Source organism: Maylandia zebra, linkage group LG19 (assembly GCF_041146795.1).
Source record: "Maylandia zebra isolate NMK-2024a linkage group LG19, Mzebra_GT3a, whole genome shotgun sequence".
In the NCBI taxonomy this organism is placed as follows: domain Eukaryota; kingdom Metazoa; phylum Chordata; class Actinopteri; order Cichliformes; family Cichlidae; genus Maylandia; species Maylandia zebra.
Window position 1 is genome coordinate 1,906,963 of NC_135185.1, and position 20,865 is coordinate 1,927,827.

The 20,865-nt window shown below is 40.1% G+C and overlaps 1 protein-coding gene and 1 long non-coding RNA gene across 3 annotated transcripts; both read left to right on the forward strand.

Annotated features, from left to right (window-relative positions):
- The first annotated feature begins 3,814 nt into the window (after positions 1 to 3,814).
- gpr135 (G protein-coupled receptor 135) lies at positions 3,815 to 12,260 on the forward strand. The gene is made up of 2 exons (XM_076877628.1): positions 3,815 to 4,488; positions 8,478 to 12,260. The coding sequence occupies exon 2, from the start codon at positions 8,488 to 8,490 to the stop codon at positions 9,820 to 9,822; it is 1,335 nt and encodes a 444-aa protein (XP_076733743.1). The 5' UTR covers positions 3,815 to 4,488; positions 8,478 to 8,487; the 3' UTR covers positions 9,823 to 12,260.
- Positions 12,261 to 17,632: 5,372 nt separating this feature from the next.
- Positions 17,633 to 20,310, forward strand: LOC143413972 (uncharacterized). Of its 2 annotated transcripts, XR_013094542.1 has the most exons (4): positions 17,633 to 17,792; positions 18,173 to 18,558; positions 18,647 to 18,788; positions 18,940 to 20,310. It is a non-coding gene; the product is annotated as an uncharacterized LOC143413972 (long non-coding RNA). The 2 variants fall into 2 exon arrangements; XR_013094541.1 differs by lacking the exon at positions 17,633 to 17,792 and having other exon boundaries at positions 17,815 to 18,558.
- Positions 20,311 to 20,865: the final 555 nt, after the last annotated feature.

Sequence of the window (20,865 nt, forward strand, 5' to 3'; positions counted from 1 at the left end):
GAAAAACATAACAACAACATAAAGCCATGTTCATGTTACCAGAAAAATGTGTGCAGGTATAACATAAAAAACTAAGGTTAACCCTAGAACACTATCGCTATAAATAGTAACACGATCACTAATGCCGGGTGATTTTTACCCGATATAATATAACCAATGAAAGGTAATCAAATATATCAAAATATGACAACACATGACAAATTAGAGTGGTCTTCTTTTACTTTCAACTGTGCCATGTCTAACAAAATGAAAAATAAGACTCCTAAAACAAAATAATGACTCTGGAAAGCTGGTCTTTGGTCCACCCATTCCTGGGACATTTGAGACTTCCCTGGTGATGGCACAGGCTCCTCGACACGCAAACAGCTGCAGGAGAGTGAAATCATATAAATGTATTTTCTCGGGTGTAAATCACCCAGCGATAGTGTTCTAGGGTTAACCAAACATAACTTAATTTCGTGCAACTGATGTACATATTTTTTTTTATGTTTATCCCACTGATTATTTTTTTCAGTGTGGGATCCTGTTTGTCCGTGATTTAAACAGCCCAGCGCTGCTCCCGACGAAGGGAAAACCAATTCTGCAGGGGAGACCTACCTCGGCACTTGTGCAGGTGAAGCCAAAGGGAAGATTTGCTTCACCATATTTTCTAGTCTTTGGCTTAGAATGAAGTTGGTTTGGAAACATATTCAGCTATGCTTCATCTCCTGCTTTGTGTTTCTGTAGGCGCCCTGTGTTAGCAGTGTACAAGCGTTTTGTTCCCCCCCCCGTTGTCATCCCGCGCCCCCCTCTGCCATGGCTCTGCGGGGCCCCACACTTTGGGAAGGTCTGCGTTAGCACATGATTCTCCTTATGGGGACCTAGTGATGGCCCGCTTGAAGCTGACGCTCCGGTGCGTGTGTCAAAAAAATCAACACACTGCTTCAGAAGCACTGTGTCGAAGCTTGATTCGTTTAGCCAGAGTCACGTGATCAGTGACGCCCGAAGCTTCATTTAGAACCTAACTGCTTCGGTATCTGATTCAATAGAAGCGAATCATTCGCGGGATTTGTGGAGTGTTTTGATGGTGACAGATAGCAAACCACTGATATTTTAACTGAGTGATTTGGAGCCAGCGAGGAATAGAGGAGGTTCTGTTGTGTGGGAGTATTTTGAGTTGATTTTGGTCAATCGGGTGGGTTTTCCAGCTTTGCGTTCTTGTTGTTTGCTTTTGTTTTGTGCGTGTTTATTTTATCTGACAACGGGAAAAACGTAAAATGTCAAAAATCTGCTTTTCATAATATAAATATTATTAAATATCTTTAGAAAGACTTCTATTTGACTCTTTACATTTAATGTTATAAAAAGATACATTTTGTTTGAAATAATCTTAAACTATTCTCTTTAACTGAGAGTTTGTGGGGCCCAGGTAGACTGTATAACTGCATCTCTACCAGTTTCTCTGCACTCCAGCCTCTTCTGTTCCATGTGAAAGGATTTTCCTTAAGGCAGGAGAAATTATCTAAATATAAAAGGAACAGGTTCGGCCATCGCACAGTGGAACAAATGTTCTTCTTAAATACAAATGGAAGAGGGTTACCTTAAATGCATCAGGTTTTTAATTTGCAAGTTCACAATCAATTCTACCCCCAGGTCAAAAATATGTATAGGAAAATTTCCCTAATGTAATATTATTTATAAAAAAAAATACCCGTCTACCGATTAACTGCATAAGTACATGGAGGCGGGACCTCACAGCAGAAGCATAATGTGTGTTGTACATTATTATATGTATATTATATGTAACGTGGTATTTTTCAATTATTGTATTTAATAATAATAATAGATTGCATTTATATAGCGCTTTTCTAGGCACCCCTCAAAGCGCTTTACAATGCCACTATTCAGTCACTCTCACATTCACACACTGGTGGAGGCAGCTACGGTTGTAGCCACAGCTGCCCTGGGGCAGACTGACAGAAGCGAGGCTGCCATATTGCGCCATCAGCCCCTCTGGCCAACACCAGTAGGCGGTAGGTGAAGTGTCTTGCCCAAGGACACAACGACCAGGACAGAGAGCCCGGTGACCTTCCAGTTACAGATGCGCTTCTCAACCCCCCTGAGCCACGGTCGCCCCAACATCACCAACATCAAGACGTCACAAGCAAAGAAAGACCACGCCATGGTGCATGTTTAAACAAGGAGAGTTTACTGGTCAAAATTATTTATTAAAGAAATTAACAACATTTTTGTCACCCCAAAAATACACGTTTAAAGCAACACAACGGTGGCCCAATATCAGACAGCATTCCACTCTGTAGAGTGGGCAATCATTACTCAGCAGTTGGTTTTATTTTGTGGATTCAAGCTGCCCTTCATATTTTTGGCCACCAGATGTCACCAGAGAGGGCTGTGTTGAAAAGCTTGGAGTAATGAACCGTTTTTCAATACAAGCTTCAATGTTTCAGAAAGCTTCATTCATCACTACGGGGACCTGATATGTCTAATATGCTGCTGAGAATATAGCCCAGAAGAAGCGTATAGTGTAGGTTTTATTTTGGAAAGAGACATTTCTCTGTAATAAACTCTCTTTTCCAAAGATGAGTGATTTCTCGATCAAATAGAGTTATTGTTTTTATAACTTTTTTGTTTCAGCAACATTAAATTTAAAAACTGTACGTTTGAGTTAAAATATATATTTATAATTTTAATAAATGACAAATTAAAAAAGCATGAACATTTTTTTTGTATCGAAAAAATATCAAACCGTGACACCAAAGTATCGACCCGAACCGTGAATTTTGTGTATCGTTGCACCCCTAGAAAGGAGCCCTTCCCGACCCAGCAGCAACAGGTGATGCCACAGCAAAAGGCCTCTAAGTGGACAACCAAGTTAGATTAAGCAGATAAAACATCCACAAATTCTGTGCAATGGCAACAACATACATACCATGTCAATGCACCTGTTCACATGCAGCCGACCAAGCAGCGAGCGACAACAGATGCCAGGAAATTTGCAACATGTTCGCTCAGGGATTGAGAACGGGCCGGAAATTTGACCGTCAGTGAGCATAGAGAGGGAGGTGACAGAGCCTCCTTATATACACAGCGCCCCTGCTGGCACTAGGTCAGCATATTCAAAACGGGCATGTTACTCATTGAGAGCAGCCTTAAACCATCCTGCTACATCATGTCAATATTGTGAAAAAATCAGAGGAATTCTTCCAGCACCTTGTTGAATTTATACTATAAATTTAAAAAAGTCAGTTCGGAAGGAAAAAGGGGTCTAGCCTGCTACTAATGAAGTGGCCAGTGTAGCAGTGATTCCTTGTTTATAAAAGCCAAAAATAAAATGCATGATTTCAGCATTGTATAATCTTATATAGCTTTGGGAGGGAAACAGCTTTGTTGTGCTATCTGCTTATTTCGGATGACCCCGCAAAAGTTTTTGGACACTTGCCCACAAATAAAATACAGAATTACCAAAGTGAAAAGAAAAGTGCTATACTGCATTACTGAAGCTCATATGATCAAGGTTAAGAAATTGTTTCATGTTCTTGTTTTTAATTCAAGGCGCTCAGTCCCCTGCTATCCTCTTCCCTTTTATCAAGATCTACTGTGTGTGTGTGTGTGTGTGTGTGTGTGTGTGTGTGTGTGTGTGTGTGTGTGTGTGTGTGTGTGTGTGAGGGAATATTAGCGTGTATTTCACCTCTGATAATTATGCCATTAAGTATGGGCTCAGATGGTGCAAAATTGCACACAGGTTGCCATAGCAACTTTATGAGACGTCGGTCCAAGTTTTGAGCACGTTCAAACAAGGCGTGGCTTCTTCGAGTGAGTGAGCGAGAGATGGGTCATAGTAGAGAAGCTGAGAGACGCGATGGATGCTGGAGCCGTCCTGCTCTCGCTTGAAGCTTTGTTCGTTTACAGTCCGTTTATTGCGCCTTCGGTCTCAGTTTATTAACACCGTCCTTAAATCAACCAACAACATGGCTACGGTGGTCTTCCTCCGACGATTTATTTTATTTTATTTTTTGAGTTAATTTTTTCATAGCGACGCTGAACACAACGGTGATAGAAGAAGAAGATAGACCGAATTTGTTCTCCATACAAAGGCTTGGAGAGGCCCACATCTCAACATCATGATCTAGCACATGCCTAGGACTGCTCGTAGGTGCTTTTGGACGGACGTGTGATGGTTTTCCTGGATATGGAGCCTGCTGTGTGCTGTAAGGATCAGAGCAAGGAAAAGGCTCGATGGACTCTGCTGAAAACAGCTCAGGACACATCCGTATAACTGGCGTTTGGAGCGAAATGACTAACACAAAGGCATCGCTTGTTTGTGTGGACAGTGTAAGAAAACGACTGAGGTAAAAGGAGGAAAATACTGAACAAATAAAGACTTCACAAGCAAATAGCGAGCTTTAGACTGTTGACATGGCTGCACCTCAAACGTACAAGGCTGTGAACCAGTCCGCCTATTTAACAGATAGGAGGAAAACATAACAGGTGAGGACTAAACGTATTTAGCTGATATTCAGTTTAATGATGTTTAATGAAAGATTTTGTTTCTAATAGCACAAGGGTACAACTGCTAACTAGCTTTGTAGTATAGTAAACAGATTTTCTTTTAATATTCCAACACTACCTTAGAAGTTATGTCTTTTCCAAATCACTGTAGCTACGGGGGTATACTTTAAAAAAAGTTACCAATATGAAAAAAAAGAAGCAAAAAAATGACAGAGGGAAGCACAAACTCATCGACAGATATGCATTTCAATTTGAAATGTGTATTATGTGTATTTATTAATGCATTAAATAAAAACAGGCAACAGGTGGCTCCACTTTGAACTAGCATCTTACAGTTTTGATCAAACAGTGAATCCCAGTTTGATTCTGTAGAAAGTTCTTTCTTACTGTATAAACTTTATAAACAAAGAAAGGAAATGCAAAACATCTCAAACAAAATGATCTACAAAACTAAAACAAAACGGAGCAGGAGGCTTATCCAGATAAGCTTGTCGACAATTTCTTAATTAAAATGGTTACTATATACAAATATACATATACAAATGCATAGATGTGCATCCATGTGTACAGATACATCTTTGAACCTACAGACAAATACTTTCAATATAATGATATTCTCATTCTATACAATAGCACAGCTCATAACGTGAATACCTAATCTTTCATTTTTATACACATAAAATATGTATTGCTTATATTTATCTTAAATTGTGCAATATTTTTACTTTCTTTAATTTCTTTGTCTGGGCTGTTCGACAAAGTCACTCCACAAACTGATATGCACGTTTTTAAGAGCGTTGGCTGCACATGGCTGCTTTAAATTGCATTTTCTGCTCACGCCGTACCTTCCCTCTCTATTCTTAAATAAATTCTGAATATTACTTGGAAACATAGTATTTCTTGTTTTGAACATCACCTGTGTGGTTTTAAATTGTACTAAATTCATGAATTTCATAACTTGTGGTTTCAAAAAAGGTTTATTTGTGTGTTCACAATCCCAAATATTGTGTCCTTATTGCTCTTTTTTGCATCGTGCATATTTTTTGTAAAGAAGTTGTTCTGTGTTGTGTAACAGCTAAAACAGATTCATATAACAGGAAGGCTATAACGGCAAGAATATGTACTGATGATGCTTTCCTGGAGTCAATCTAAGAACCACTCAATGAGGTCATAGTCCTTAAAGCTGGGCTTTATTTCATGCAGGTCACTGTGGAGCGTTATTGAAATGGCTTTTACGTAAAGACAGAAAGGCAGCAGGCATGGAGTGCTCACAGAGCTATTTACAATCAAAAAATGTCCAACAAAATGGACCATACCACTATTAAGCAGCCAGTGTAACAGTGGCGTGGTCCATGTGGTTTCCTTTCCCGTGTTGATGGTCTTGGAGACAGTGAGAATAAAGACCACGATTAAATGAGTTACCAGCAGCTACTTTAGCAATCATTAAACCAACATAGAGACTCTAATCTAAAACTGTGTCTGAAGCAAGGGATGTGGCTTTTTTTTTTCCTTCCTTCATTAACAGAGTTGCCTTTGAGGACGGGCCTGCAGGATAGTGTGCCTTTTCCATCTTTTATGCCTTCATAGAAATAAACACCCGTGCAAATTTTCATGAGACTGTCACCAAAATGCAGCAGCCAACTGAGTGAATCGAGAGCAGAAAGTTACTGATGCACTCCATTTACACAAGGAATAGCACCGATAACCAACGGCATCGACAGAACTGATATGAATTCTTAGAACTGACTGCTATTAGTGGTGTAGTGACACATTCAGGCCTTTTACAACAGCTCACCCAGGGGATGAAACAAAAATACAATAACGCTTGTTAAACATGAATTTTTTTTATCAAATTAAACTATAGTGTTGCTAATTAGTTTTATTCACATTTCTTTATATTTAACAAAATAATTTGTTGATCTAATGTAAGGCCATGTGAAACCTTTCAAAGGCCTTCTTTGCACCTAAAGACAGAAAAGCTTTTTTTGGTTTTTTATTAATGTTATATACCATGCCTTCCATTTCTCAGTTTTTTGTTTGACCAGGACTAGTGTAAAGTCTTTATATAATGCTTTAACAAAAAAAAATTTAATTATACAACTCAGTTTGAAAACCATCTGGTCCCACTTGTTTGCAGATTTTATACTTAACACCTAATTCCAATTTCTTCTTTGGCAATTTCTGCTACAGGTGTTCATCAATTGCTCTAAAGAGTCAGTTTATTTCAACAGGCTCTGTAATAGTAATGTCGTTTTCTCTGGTCCCCTCCCCAATCAGACCAGGAGTGACATGTTTAGCCGCATGTTCTCCTTAAATTGCTGGCTGTCTGAGTGGTCTCCAAAAAACCATGTGGGCTTCACAGATAATTGGGAAACTTTCTGGAGGAAACCTGGTCTTGTTAGGAGAGATGGCATCCATCCCACTTTGGATGGAGCAGCTCTCATTTCTAGAAATCTGGCCAAATTTATGACCCTCCCCCCCCAAAAAAGAATAAAAAAAAATATGACTATCCAGAGTCCAGGAAACAGAGTTTCAGTCTTAGGCTGTGTCCCAATCCAGCGACCGCACGCTGTAGTATGAGAAGTGTGGAAGTGCAAGGCTTGTGAAATGGGACGGTCTGGCCTTCGTCAGGCTGCTCAGGTTGCCTAGCAACCTTGATACTAACTGCAAGAAACGTTTCATACAGCTTTGTGTGACAGAAATGAAGGAGAAAAATGTTTTTTTGTTCATTCATTTTTTTTATGACATCACTGTGATTAGTTGAGTATCTGAGGCTGAGACCACGGGACTGTAAAACATGATTGTTGGGCTTCATTTCTGTGCTGAACAGTCATTTCAAGATTAGTTAGTAAATAACAATTAGCTGATGTTGTTCATGAGACTAAAGTCATCTGACTTTTCTCAAATCTCACTTACATATAATATGGCCAATATTATATTCATTTATTACAGCAGTAATAAATCATAATAATCTGACAATAATAATAATCTGACATATGTGTAAAAAGAAAATGTAGGAGCTGTGATAACTGTGTCTGATAGAATGAAGAGTCGACTGATATATGAAATATTCCTTTATTGGGTGAGAAAATCAGACCATGTCATAACTGCTGTAAGTCACACAGAATAGATATCAGAGCCTTAAACAGGCTGACGTCTGCTAAATGGGTCAAACTGGGCAGAAAGTCTACAAACACATAACATCCTTATAGAATATGATGTAACACTATAGATCAACTTAGCTCAGAATATATATTAAACCCAAGTTAGTACAAACATCGCTAAAGTCACATAACTTTGCCGACATGTGGCCAACAGGAATGTTTTAATGTTCTACATTATTAAACATTCGCACATAAATAAGTGACATAATATTCAGTACTTACTTTTAAAAGTTTACTCTTCAGCCGCTCCGCTTCAGCTGTCTGCCGTATTTTTCAGCAAAATTATCCACACCCGCCGCCGCGCTATGAATTGTGGGATATATGGGACCACGAAGTGTACACCGGAACACACTTCAAATTTGGGGAAATCGACGGCGCATTTGGAGTACACTTCGGATTGGGAGAGCCGTCGTCACGACGCTGTGACGTAATAGGTCTCAAAATGCGTGTGGTCGCTGGATTGGGACTCAGCCTTACACGCCTCTATGCAGCTTCTCTCCTCCTGCTACCCCCCCAAAACCCCATCTCCATTGAGACTGTGTCAGCTCCCAAACAGACAAAAAACAAACTAAAAACCAGCAAAAACAACTTAAACATAAAAATCCAGTATCCACATCTGAACCAAAGAGTAAAACAGTGAAATGTGGATTATTACATGTTAGGTCTCTCCTCCAAGTCTGTTAGTAAATGATTAATAATTGATCAACACATCGATTTACTCTGCCTTACAGAAACCTGGTTGCAGCAGTGAAAACTTTGTGTCCACAGTTTTTTGAACAATAATTTCTCCATCTTGTTCTTTAGGGTTATTTCCATGGTGACCAACCTCATGGCTACCGCTACAGAGACCATAGTGCAAACCACAGGAAACCTGTCAGACCATAAAGACCAAAGAGGAAGTGAATTTGGTCGTACCCATCAGGAACTAAACCCGTCTGTGCTGAGTGCTGCTGAGAGTAACTCTGTTCTCCATGGAATCATAGTGGCAGCTCAGGCACTGATACTGCTGTCTGTATTCCTTCTCTCCTGTCTTGGTAACTCAGCAGTTGTCGTCGTTATCATCAAGCACAGGCAACTTCGAACAGTGACTAATGCTTTTATCATGTCGCTGTCGCTATCGGACTTCCTCACGGCTGTCTTGTGTCTGCCATTCTCTTTTGTTATGCTTTTCAGTAAGGATGGAGTCTGGATGTTTGGGGATCGTTTCTGTGTTGCCAATGGGTGTTTGAACACCTGCTTTGGTATTATCGCCACCCTGACAATGACTTTGATATCCTTTGATAGGTACTATTCCATTGTCAGACAACCACAGGCTAAAATAGGCAGACAGAAAGCAGCCCAGTTATTGATTGCAGTGTGGATAACTGCTGTCATTTTCTCTCTGCCTTGGTATCTGGTAATCCGAACACCTAAAGAAATCCACAAGCAAGGTTTTTACCACTGCATGTATGTGTTCCACTCTGGCACCTCACTCATGGGAACAGCTTATAGCATCTGTCTGATCATTGTATGTTATTTATTGCCTTTTTGCCTGATGTGTTTTTGCCATTACAACATTTGTAAGACTGTTCGGCTCTCAGAAATACGAGTCAGGCCTGTGACCACATATGCATACTTACTTCGATTTTACAGTGAAATGCGAACAGCCACCACAGTTCTGATAATGATTGTTTTCGTTATTTTTTGCCGGGGGCCATATTGTCTAATGGGGCTAGTTACTGCTATAGGGGACTACACATTTAATCCTGCAATGGACACAGTGGCCATTTGGCTAGCTTGGGCAAATGGAGCCATTAACCCTCTGATCTATGCTCTGAGGAACCCAAATATAGCCATGTTACTGGGACGCAGTAGAGAGGAGGGCTATCGGACCAGAAATATTGCTGCATACCTCTCCAGCCAAACTCAGAACCACGAGGCCCGGTTTAACAATGCAGAGAGGATAAAAGATCGCTACCTGAGTCGCGCAGGGCTTAACAGCCAGCTGTTGACTTCGAGTCCTGGAAAAACAGGAGGGGGAGGAGAAGTGTCAATGTGGGCTTGTAAAAACCCTGCTGTGTACTTCTGTAAGGACACTCAGCAAAATACTGCATCACTGCCAAACTCAGTTGGCGCTCAAAAGACAAAGAGACCTGACACGAGCCTTTGAGATTGTAGAGTTTGCATTATCTAAGAGTTGGTTTCATCATAAGTGTTATTGCTATGAATCAAGATTTGTTTTAAAGACTTGATACTGTGTATGACTCCTGAGACCAAAACTCTTATGTTTATGATTAACATTGTGCTCCAGGTATGAACAACACAAAGAATAATTTGAGTTGTTCATACTAAAATGATCATATTTACACTGTGCAAGTATCATCTTGGATGATACCATTAGGTCCTCTCAAACATACTCATTTAAACTGACTGAAATGAGTATGTTCTTGTTCTGTGACACAGAATGCTAAAGGGTGCAAAATAGCTCATGTCTGAGTTTGAACATCTTTATATCTGTCCTTAATCTTAAATGTGCCACACAGCATATGTACTGTTCACGTCATTTCCCCTGTCCTCACCAGCAAATTAACATTGTCTATTGTTTGTTTAGCATATTAAAGCAACATAATTAGATGCCACTCTCCTAATATCCCTACCTATCAGTGGCTCCAACATGACTTTAGTTGGAGCCACTGATAGGTCAGTCAGACCAGGAAGTAGCATTGTGGCATTTTTCCACAAATGCTTCAAAAAGATATTCATTACAGAGCTGGCTATCAAACTGCTACTCTGGGGAAGCCTGTTAATGCGCCCGTTAACACGCGGCATACTACTGCCATGCAGTAACAATGGCTCATAAACCACAATGTGAGCCTGCTAGATTGTGAACACAACATATTCAGTAAATAATTCTACGACTGATTTCTCCTCTAAGCCTCTCTTGTGATGAATTTAGTGTTATAATAAAATTGATAGTTGAGTATAGGTAGTAGGCATTAGCCTCCTGTTGCGTGGCCTGTCAGCTCTTCACCGGCTATAGCCGGTGTAACACTGACCTCAAAAGTACTTTCCGAAGGTAAAATATGTGAACTTCTGAATAATGCACACTTGTAAATTTAAACAGCATGTGGTATCTACAAACATTTGTGTACAATGATGGTACAGCTTCTGAAATACTGATGTTTTAAAGTCCATAAAATTAAAATACTAAAGAAAAGAAAAAGGGTCTTATTAAATCTCCAAAAGTTGATTCTGTTCATCTGGACGTAGCGTCCAGATGAACAGAATCAACTTTTGGAGACTTACTTACCTGGATGATTGAGATGCATCAAGAGGTGTTACTAAATGTGTATGTGCTACATTGTTAGTAGCCTTTGTGTACTTTTTTTTTTTTTAAATGAGGTGGCATTTCTGAATTATTTCCTGACTCAGATATTTTAGTTCCCAGCGTTACAAAGCAGTCACACATGATCCTTACCTTGTGAGAGACCGGCATTTCAATACAGTATACTTACATGTATTCTAATGATGGTGATGCCACTCTCATATACACCAAAAGAATTGATTTCCTGAAGTAAATGCAGTGTGAATAGATAGATGAATGTTTTGAGCTGAAATGTAATAATTTCTAACTGATAAGTTAGAAATGTTGAATGAGCTGAAATACAAATCATTCAGCTAAAAGTGCAGAACTGTTGAAAGTTCACATAGAAGTTGGAAAGTAGCTGGACACCTTTAAAATGTACAGTACATTAGAAAAAGCTGACTAATGACAAAAGAAAATTTAGAGTCAGAAACCATCTGAATGAATATTGAAAGCTCACATTCTTTAAATCACTAGAAGTGTGGAATTGTGTATTTTAAATTTCTAAACTGAAGCATCTTAAATTCTTAAAATAAAAACAATATTTGCATGTCTGCTCTAATCCGCTGTGTGTGTAGATCAGTGGCTTCTTCTGAAACTGAAGTGATGGACAACAGCCTCTTGCCAGAGGACAATGTGATAAACAGTTCATGTGAGGGGTCGTCAGCATCGTCTTAGTAGAGATGATGACGTGCTGCTTTCTGCTTTTGTTGCTTCCTCTCAAACAGGAAGTCAGAGATCCACCTGAAAGTGGGACTAAAGTCCTGAAAAAGTAGCCTGGCATAAGTTCCCGCAGAGTCCAGATTCTCTGTCGAGAAAGAGCTCATTCAAATCTTTGGAAAGTTATCAACTGACACTAATGAACCGTGTGTGTGTGTGTGTGTGTGTGTGTGTGTGTGTGTGTGTGTGTGTGTGTAGGTGCATGTGAGTGTGTGTGTTTGTGTTTGGGGGTGTGTTTTTGTGACCTCCTGCCCCCAAAAAGGTCATAAAAGCAGGACGTTTACTAAACAAGAAAACAGAACCCTCACATAGGATGTCCCATAATAAAACACTAGAGCCTCCCCCACCAACAAACTGGCTGGGGAGGTGGTCAGAAACAGATCCTACAGTTTGAACCAAGACTTATAAATTTAAGTACAATAATGGCAACATTTAACAATTTGACTCCAACATAAGCCATAATTCAATTCAATTCAATTTTATTTATACAGCGCCAAATCACAACAAAAGTCGCCTCAAGGTGCTTTATATTGTAAAGTAGACCCTACAATAATACATACAGAGAAAAACCCAACAATCATATGACCCCCTATGAGCAGCACTTTGGCGACAGTGGGAAGGAAAAACTCCCTTTTAACAGGAAGAAACCTCCGACAGAACCAGGGTCAGGGAGGGGCGGGGCCATCTGCTGCGACCAGTTGGGGTGAGAGAGGAAGACAGGATAAAGACGTGCTGTGGAAGAGAGACAGAGATTAATAACAAGTATGATTCAATGCAGAGAGGTCTGTTAACACATAGTGAGTGAGAAAGGTGACTGGAAAGGAGTAATAAAGCAGTGACGTAGACGTTACACTGCTCTGTCATGGTGAAGAGAGAACCGAGCGTAATCTATGGTGATGAGCTTTATGGATAGTGACGGAAAGAATGAGATGAAATGAGGAAAGGCGCTTTCTCCAATGGGTGGCTGTGCTTTTCCTTATCAACTTACTAAACCATCCATTAGTACTGGTACTACACTAAAGCCTATTAAATACAACAACCAACCCATAATTATTTTAGACGTGTAACATTACAATAGTTGCTGTTACATTCCCTAGGATGATATTAGTTTTTACTTTGTGAAATAATGTCTGGTGTTTTGTCTAAGCGCCACCTCCTCTTGATTAGGAGCTGTTGCCTGAATCAAGCCAATCAGAAATCAGCAGAGCCCCATATAAAGTCCATGGAGCTGTGTTTCTGGTCCTTCTGGCCATTGCCATACGTGTGCAGGCTTACATACCTTTGGAATTGTATGTGTATCTTATGTGACTGTGGCCAGACTGCCTGTAGGGGAGAGCTGCCTTTGCTTTGTGAATCGTTGTTTTCTCCTGTTTATGTGCTGGTTAGGTAGGTTATTGTTGTAGGTTGTATATTTGTTTTCTTTGGAATTAGGTAAGTTCCTTTTATTTTCTATTAGGGATGTTTTGTCTGTTATGTTGGCTTTAGCTCTCCCTGAAGTTAAATGTCAGTCTGAACTAGAGCATTAAACTAGGAGGAAATAAACCTTTAAAAACTGCCATCTTGACTCCTCAATCACTGCTTTAACTTTATATTAGTCCATCCTATCCCTAGCCTGATAGCTAAAGTTAACTTTAAAAGGCAGTTACAATTGATATCTTAAATTCACATGTTTTTTCATATACATTTCTAAGTCAGCACAAACTAACTACTTGGCCAAGCTTAAAATAAATTCAATTATATTAAGATTACTATCTCAAGTTATCCTACATCATACCTTATGAACAAATCATCTCAGTCAAATCAGGCCTGGAAAGGTGGAAGAATGGACCATAGAGTTTTCACCTCCTTACCTATGAAATAAGCATGATGAAAAGGACTTAGGTCCTATGAACTTTTAAGGATGTTTTGTTTATGGCAAATATCACAAATATCATTATTTTGGACACAAACTGTAATCTTGATTATTTAACAAGGTGATTAAGTTAAACATTTACTCAACTTTAAAAATATATATTTCTAAACAATTAAATTTCCTGAAATTTAAATTCAAATAAAAGAATTACCATCTAGCCCTGCAGGCTGGTCAAAAAATTCTCTCCACCACTTCTTGTCGGTTGGTTAGCTATCACCAGTTTGTCCATCTGTACCTGGAAGTCCCATAGGATCTTAGCTCAGTCATTGTGAACCACCCTAGGGGGCATACCCCTTTTAGACCTAGGTACTTCCAGGTTATACTTAGCACAAATGTTCCTGTACACCAGCCACCAGCCGCTGTATGTCGTTCTTACTAGTACAGCCAGGTTCTGCTATGGTTCCCTAGCAACTATGAAATTAGTGGCTAATAATGTTTTATACAGCATTGTTTCGGGTGGCTGTGGCTCAGGTGGTAGAGCAGCTCAGCTACTGATCGGAAAGTTGGTGGTTCGATCCTTGGCTTCCCCAGTCTGCATGCCAAATATCCTTGAGCAAGATACTAACCCCAAGTTGCCCTCCGATGCGTTCATCGTGTGAATGTAGTTTAGTTTGCACTTATGTTTAGAAGTAAATGGGTGAATGAGGCATGTTGTATACAGCGCTTTGAGTACTCCGGGAGAGTAGAAAAGCGCTGTATAAGAATCAGACCATTTACCATGTTTTACATAAATAAAGCAGGAAATCTTCATTTTATCTAATTTGTCTTACTTTAGTTGACATGTTTCATTGGTATAAAATGAATCTGAGGCTGAGAGACCATGGGACTGTAAAAACATGATTAGGCTGCAACAGTAAATTTAACATTAGCTAGTAAACAGCAGTTAGCTAATGTAGTTCATGAGACTAGAGTCTGTTACACTTTGGTATTATAATGGAAATATAATATGGCCATCATTACATTTTTTATTTTAACATATGAAATATATTTAATCCAAATTTTACAGCAGCGAAATGTAACTCTGTTTCAAATACTGAAGTTTAGTAAAAATTCAAGGTGCATTTATTTCTGTTTGATATCACTCTTTATCTTCTCACAAACAAATATGTCACAGCTTATATACGGCTGTATTATATATACACTACCAGTCAAAAGTGTGGACACACCTTCTCATTTAATGGACTTTCTTTATTTTAATGACTATTTACATTGGAAAATTCTCAGTGAATGCATCAAAACTATGTAGTAAACAAAAAAGTGTGAAAAAACATGTTTCATATTTTAGATTCTTCAAATTGGTCACACTTTGCTTTGATTACTGCTTTGCACACTCTTGGCATTTGCTCAGTGACTCGATGAGGTTCATTCATTGATGCCTTCAGCAAAATTCTGCAACATTAATAGTAATGAACATACAGAAAAACCATTAAATGAGAAGGTGCGTACAAACTTTTGACTGGTTTTGACTTGTTCTTTAGCACCACTCCATTTATCTAAAACATTTTAGTTCAGGGGCCACATGGAGAAAAGTCTATTCTCAAGTGGGCCGGACTGGTAAAATCATTGTATATATAACTTAAAAACAACAACTTCAGATTGTTTTCTTTGTTTTAATACGATCAACATAAAAATAAAGCTAGAGCCTGCGGACAGTATGTTCAAAATAGTACAGGCACAACATAGCTAATAATCATAAAACATCTCAAGTTATTTGAAAATTCTGAGGACAAAGAACAAGCACACAGTGCCTCAGTGATTCACAGAACTGTTTCACAGATCACAGAACTACATCAGGGTGTCTCTTGCAGCACTTTCAGTGGGGTTGCATCGTTTATTTGACTCCTGATACCTGGCATCTTTTAGCTTTCACCAGCTCATCAATATCAGGCTTCACATCCTGAGCGGCAGCTAACTTCAGGATGTGATTCAAGTGCCTGTGCGTGAGCCTTGAGCGCAGTTTTGTTTTATTTATGCTCATTACAGAGAAAACTTGCTCACAAAGATACGCGGTTCTGAATATGCACAACAGTTTTGCAGCGAGGGCTGTCAAGTTGGGGTAACCTGGCAAGAGATTCTGATAGAATGTGTTCAAGCCAGCTGCGGCAAATTTGCCCTTCAAATCCGAGTCACGCTGCAAGTCTATTATTTCAAGTTGGATCCGGACGGGCAGATCAAAGGGATTCACGGTGAACGGCAAGCAAAAAACTTTGAAGTCTTTCCCCAGTTCACCAAAAATCTGAAATCGTTGCTCAAACTCTAGTAACAGTCCCGTTATTTTATCTTTAAACCGCTTCATATCTGCCACACTTTGGAAGTGAGCTGCATCACCACCAGCGAGCTGCGTCTCCCACAATAACAGCATCAACTTGAAAGAACGTATGCTGTCATAATACTGCGTGACAACTTTGTTGCGTCCTTGCAGCTGTTTGTTCAAGTTATTCAGGTGCTCTGTAACATCCACCATAAATGCAAGGTCCTGCATCCATTCTGCAGAATGTAATTCTAACACTGGTTTCCAGTTTTCTTCCATAAACTGTTCAATTTCTTCTCGTAAATCAAAGAAACGCCTCAGCACAGCACCTCGGCTCAACCATCTTACCTCAGTGTGGTAACGCAGGCCATAGATGTGGTCTTTCTCTCTGAGAAGACTGTCAAACTGACGGTGATTGAGGCTTCTGGATGAAATTAACAGTTTGGATGACCACCTTCATGACGTTATCTATTTTCAGTGACTTGCAACACAAAGCCTCCTGGTGCCAAATACAGTGAAAAGTCCAAAAACCACGTCCTCCATTTGCAGATTGCACTTTATCTCTGAACTTTTTTACAACGCCTGCTTTCTTCCCGATCATTGAGGGCGCACCATCTGTAGCCAGGCTGACAGCGCGGGACCAGTCCACTCCGACCCTGTCCAGCGCGCCGACAGCTGCGGTCGTTGTATCTGTCATCGATACCAACTCCACGAACTCCTCGGTGACGGTCAATGTGTCATCAACTCCGCGGATGAAAATTGCCAGTTGTGCAACATCTGTAATGTCCGTGCCTTCATCAATTGCAACTGAAAACACAATAGATGACTTTATTTTTGGCTTCAACTGGCTGTCCAAGTCCGCTGAAAGATCAGAAATCCTGTCGGCAACTGTGTTTCTTGTCAGGCTGATATTTGCAAAGGCCTGGCGCTTTTCAGGGCACACAATCTCCGATGCCTTCATCATACATGTTTTTACAAATTCACCCTCACTAAATGGTTTTGAAGCTAGTGCAATGTCGTTAGCAACGAGGTAGCTAGCTTTCACTGCAGCATCACTGATGTCTCGGCTGTGAGTAAACACAGACTGCTGTTTCTTCAGACCCGCCAACAGTTCATTCACCTTCTCTCTTCTCCGCTGTCCTTGAAAGTTGTCATATTTGTCGGCATGAAGACTCACATAGCGGCGATGGAGGTTATATTCTTTCAGCACTTCAACATGCTGGGAACACACCAAACATACAGCTTTCCCATTCACTTCCGTGAATAAATAGGAGGATGACCATTTTTCTTGGAACACTCTGGATCCACTTTTCTCTTTTTTGACAGAGACATATTGCACATCAGGTTTAAATTTTGCGGGCAAAACAAAGTAGCTCACAATTGCTATTGCACCATCCAATGGACACAATTGGAACAGCAGTTTCTTTATTTAAAAATTGCTGCTCGTTTTTATACTTTACAAAATCATCTCACAGGCCGGATTAAACCCATTTGCGGGCCTGATCCGGCCCGCGGGCCGTGCGTTTGACACCCCTGATCTAAAAGCTTACTTAAGTGGGTAAAACGAAAATTCACAAGCTGTGATCAATTGCATCTGATAAAATGAAGAGTAGACTGATCTGCTCATAACCTCTCCAACAAATATGAATGAAAACACATAGCATCCTTATAAAATATGATGTAATTTGATCTTTTTCCACCGCTACCTGCATTCCAAATATTTTATTTTTGTGAGACATGTAGGGGAGAGTGAGGTAAGATGAGCCAGTGGGTAAGTTGAACCACCCCTTGTATCTAGGTAACTGTGTACATGTTTTGTCATGTGACCATAAATCCAGGAAGCACTCATCATTTCCATCCTGCTATATTAAAGAGGAGCACATTGGAGAAGGGGTAAGTCTGTATTACACAAAAAAATGTTTTTTGCTTGTCAAAGTAAAATTTCTGCCTATCAGGTAAATTGACTGTAATATTAAAACAAATGTATCTGTGTCTAAGATGATATATTATACATGTTGGTGGGTTTCTAAAATATAATATCATCTGAAGAAGTTTTCTAAAGATTAGCCTAAATTGCTAAGCTAGCCCGTTTTTTTCAAAATGGTGGCTATGGGGCAAAGTGAGCCAAAGGCTATGGGGTAAATTGATCCAATGGTTCAACCTACCCCACCATAAGGCACTGAAATTTATTTAAGGCTCTGACTTATTAAATAGTATTTTAGTTCAGTATACTGAACCCTTTTGTTGTATTTGTCATATGTTAACTATTATAGAAAAGATATCATGCCAAGGACCTACAGACGGAAGACCAGCTGGGGCTCAACACCCCTGGAGGAGATTGAAAGGGCAGCGAGTGAAGTCAAGGGAGGAAAGTCCATAAGATCAGTGGCTAAAGAAAGACAAATTGACAGGTCAACACTCAGGAGATATATTAAAAAGAGGGACACACAGGAGGTCAAATCGGTTGGCTATAGTGGAACAGCTTCAGCAAAGAGAGTCTTCTCTGAGGAGGTGGAGAAGGAGCTATCAGAGCATATCAAGAAGCTTGCAGAGCAGTTCCATGGCATTTCCCCAAATAAATGCCGTGAACTGGCATTAGAATTGGCAGGCAGAAACAACATTCCTACTCCCAGCAACTGGACAGAGAAAGGTTTAGCCGGTAGGAAGTGCAAGAAACAACATTTCAGTAGGTTGGCACAGACTAATGTATTTTGTGTAGTTTATTACTTTACCATTACATTTTTTAGGTAAAGAATGGTTCAAGAATTTTTTGGCACGCCACCATCTCTCTTGCCGTATGCCTGAGGCAACATCTTTGGGAAGAGCTACAGCCTTCAATAAGACTACAGTTGGGGAGTTCTTTGACAATCTGGCTAAAGTGATCGACAGGTAACAGAAGTTATCTAATTGAAAACATTAATAACTATTTATGACAACTACAAACAACAGTTAAGTGAATAAATATGCGTACTCTCAGCTAACATTTTTTGCATTACTTAAAAATTTAACTAATCATCATTGCTCTTTTTTTGTTTGACAGGTATAAATTCCCCCCAAACATGATTTTTAATGTTGACGAAACAGGTGTAACAACAGTACAGACACCAAAGCAGGTAGTGGCAGAAAAAGGAAAAAAACAAGTGGGCTCCGATGAGGTCCAACCCAGGCAAAACTGCCAGCATATACCAAATTGCTGGTTGTGTGAATGATGCTTTCATGTCAGCAATGACACCACGAAATATCTCCTCGGGATTTAGAGCCACTGGGATTTTCCCTTACAACAGAGATATCTTCTCTGATGCAGAGTTTGAGCCATCCATGGTGTCAGACAGGCCCAACCTGGAGCAGCAGCCTGCCGCTGAAGGTGTTGCACCTGTGGTTTCAGCCTCTCTTTCTGCTGAGCTACCTTCACCAGACCCTGTACATGCATGTGGTTCACGAAGTGACCCCAACCATGCTCGATATGTGTCTCCCACTGATATTCTACCCTTCCCCAAAAGTCAGCAGCCCAGGAAACAAACAAATCGAAAGCGTGTGAAGACACGAATCCTGACTGATACACCTGAAAAGCAGGCAATTGAGAAAGCCCATGAAGAAAGGACAAATAAACTGAAAGGCAAAAAAGAAATAATCCACAAAAAGCAAGGAATGTGGAAGAGGAAACAAACCCAGACAAAAATTGCAGTGGAAAGCAGCTCTGAGGAGAGTGATGTTCCCATCCCATTTGAAGACACTTCTGAGTATGAGAGTTCCAGCGATGAAAGAAGTGAACCAGATGTCTCAGACCTGGTAGTTGGTGACTTTGTCATCGTAAGATTTGCATCCAAATCCAGGAGCCACCATTACATTGGCCTGGTTGACAGCTTTGCAGACAACGAAGTGAGTGCCAGATTTCTCAGAAGAATCCGAGGGATCACTAGCAGTAAGAAACCCACGTTTGTGTTCAAGGAAAATGATGAGGCATCTTTCCCACGCAAGGATGTGCTGAAGAAGCTACCTCAACCTCAACAGGCTGGAGGAACTGCAAGGAGGGAGCAACAGTTCATATTCCCCTGCAACCTTGATCATTGGAATATTGAATAGTTCTTTTGAATAAATGGTTTTGAACTGGTGGTTTGTTTAGAAACCACCAGTTTCCAGGTTTGTTCTCACAGGTTTACAACTGTTAAAATGGTTTGTTTTCACAATATGATCAGTTTTACATTTTAAAAACTACATGGTCAGTTTGCCCCAAGATGGCTCAGTTTACCCACTGACTAGGTTCAATTTACCCCTAATCTGGGGCAAGTTGAGCCAAAGGAGCATTTTTTTTTTAATAGGTCATTATTTTGGGCAGCGTCATCAGACATAGATTCTGATCATTACATTTGAAAGGAGACATCCTGAAATAAAGGAATATGTTATCATTCTATTTCTGTGTTATTTTTTTCTCACATCCAGGGCAACATGAGTAAAAAGTGGCTCATCTTACCTCACTCTCCCCTATGCCACTCTAAAATGATCACAGATCCATCCGTGGCGACCCCCGGCGCCTGTCTCCTCGCTTCCATCACACCTCCCCCGCTCTTCCTTATCTCCAGCCTAACCTTTATCAACGAATTCAACGTAACATCGCGCTGTTATGTACTCTGTGTCGTACTAACTACACTCCTTTATAGCGGCATGGTCAGTGATGGTGCGTGCTGTCTGGGAAGACAAACTGTACAAACCATGGCACATGTGGTCTGTCGCCCCTGGTGGAGGTTCTTGTGCAGACAAAAACAAAACAAAAGCAGCATTCAAGACTGCGAATCACTAACAGCTTGATTGATTTGGCCTTTTTTAAACAAATAATTTATACCACAAGGTTTTACGTAGAAATAAACTGTGTTTGTAAACCAGTTTCATTACGATTTAACTTATCCGTTGCGCTGTTTACTTCTTGTATTTAGGCACTGTGTGCTGTGCAGCGTTCACGAGCGCGCAT

Bases quoted from the DNA above. Each gene is read 5' to 3' on its own strand.
- gpr135 (XM_076877628.1), top strand. From the start codon at position 8,488: ATGGTGACCAACCTCATGGCTACCGCTACAGAGACCATAGTGCAAACC.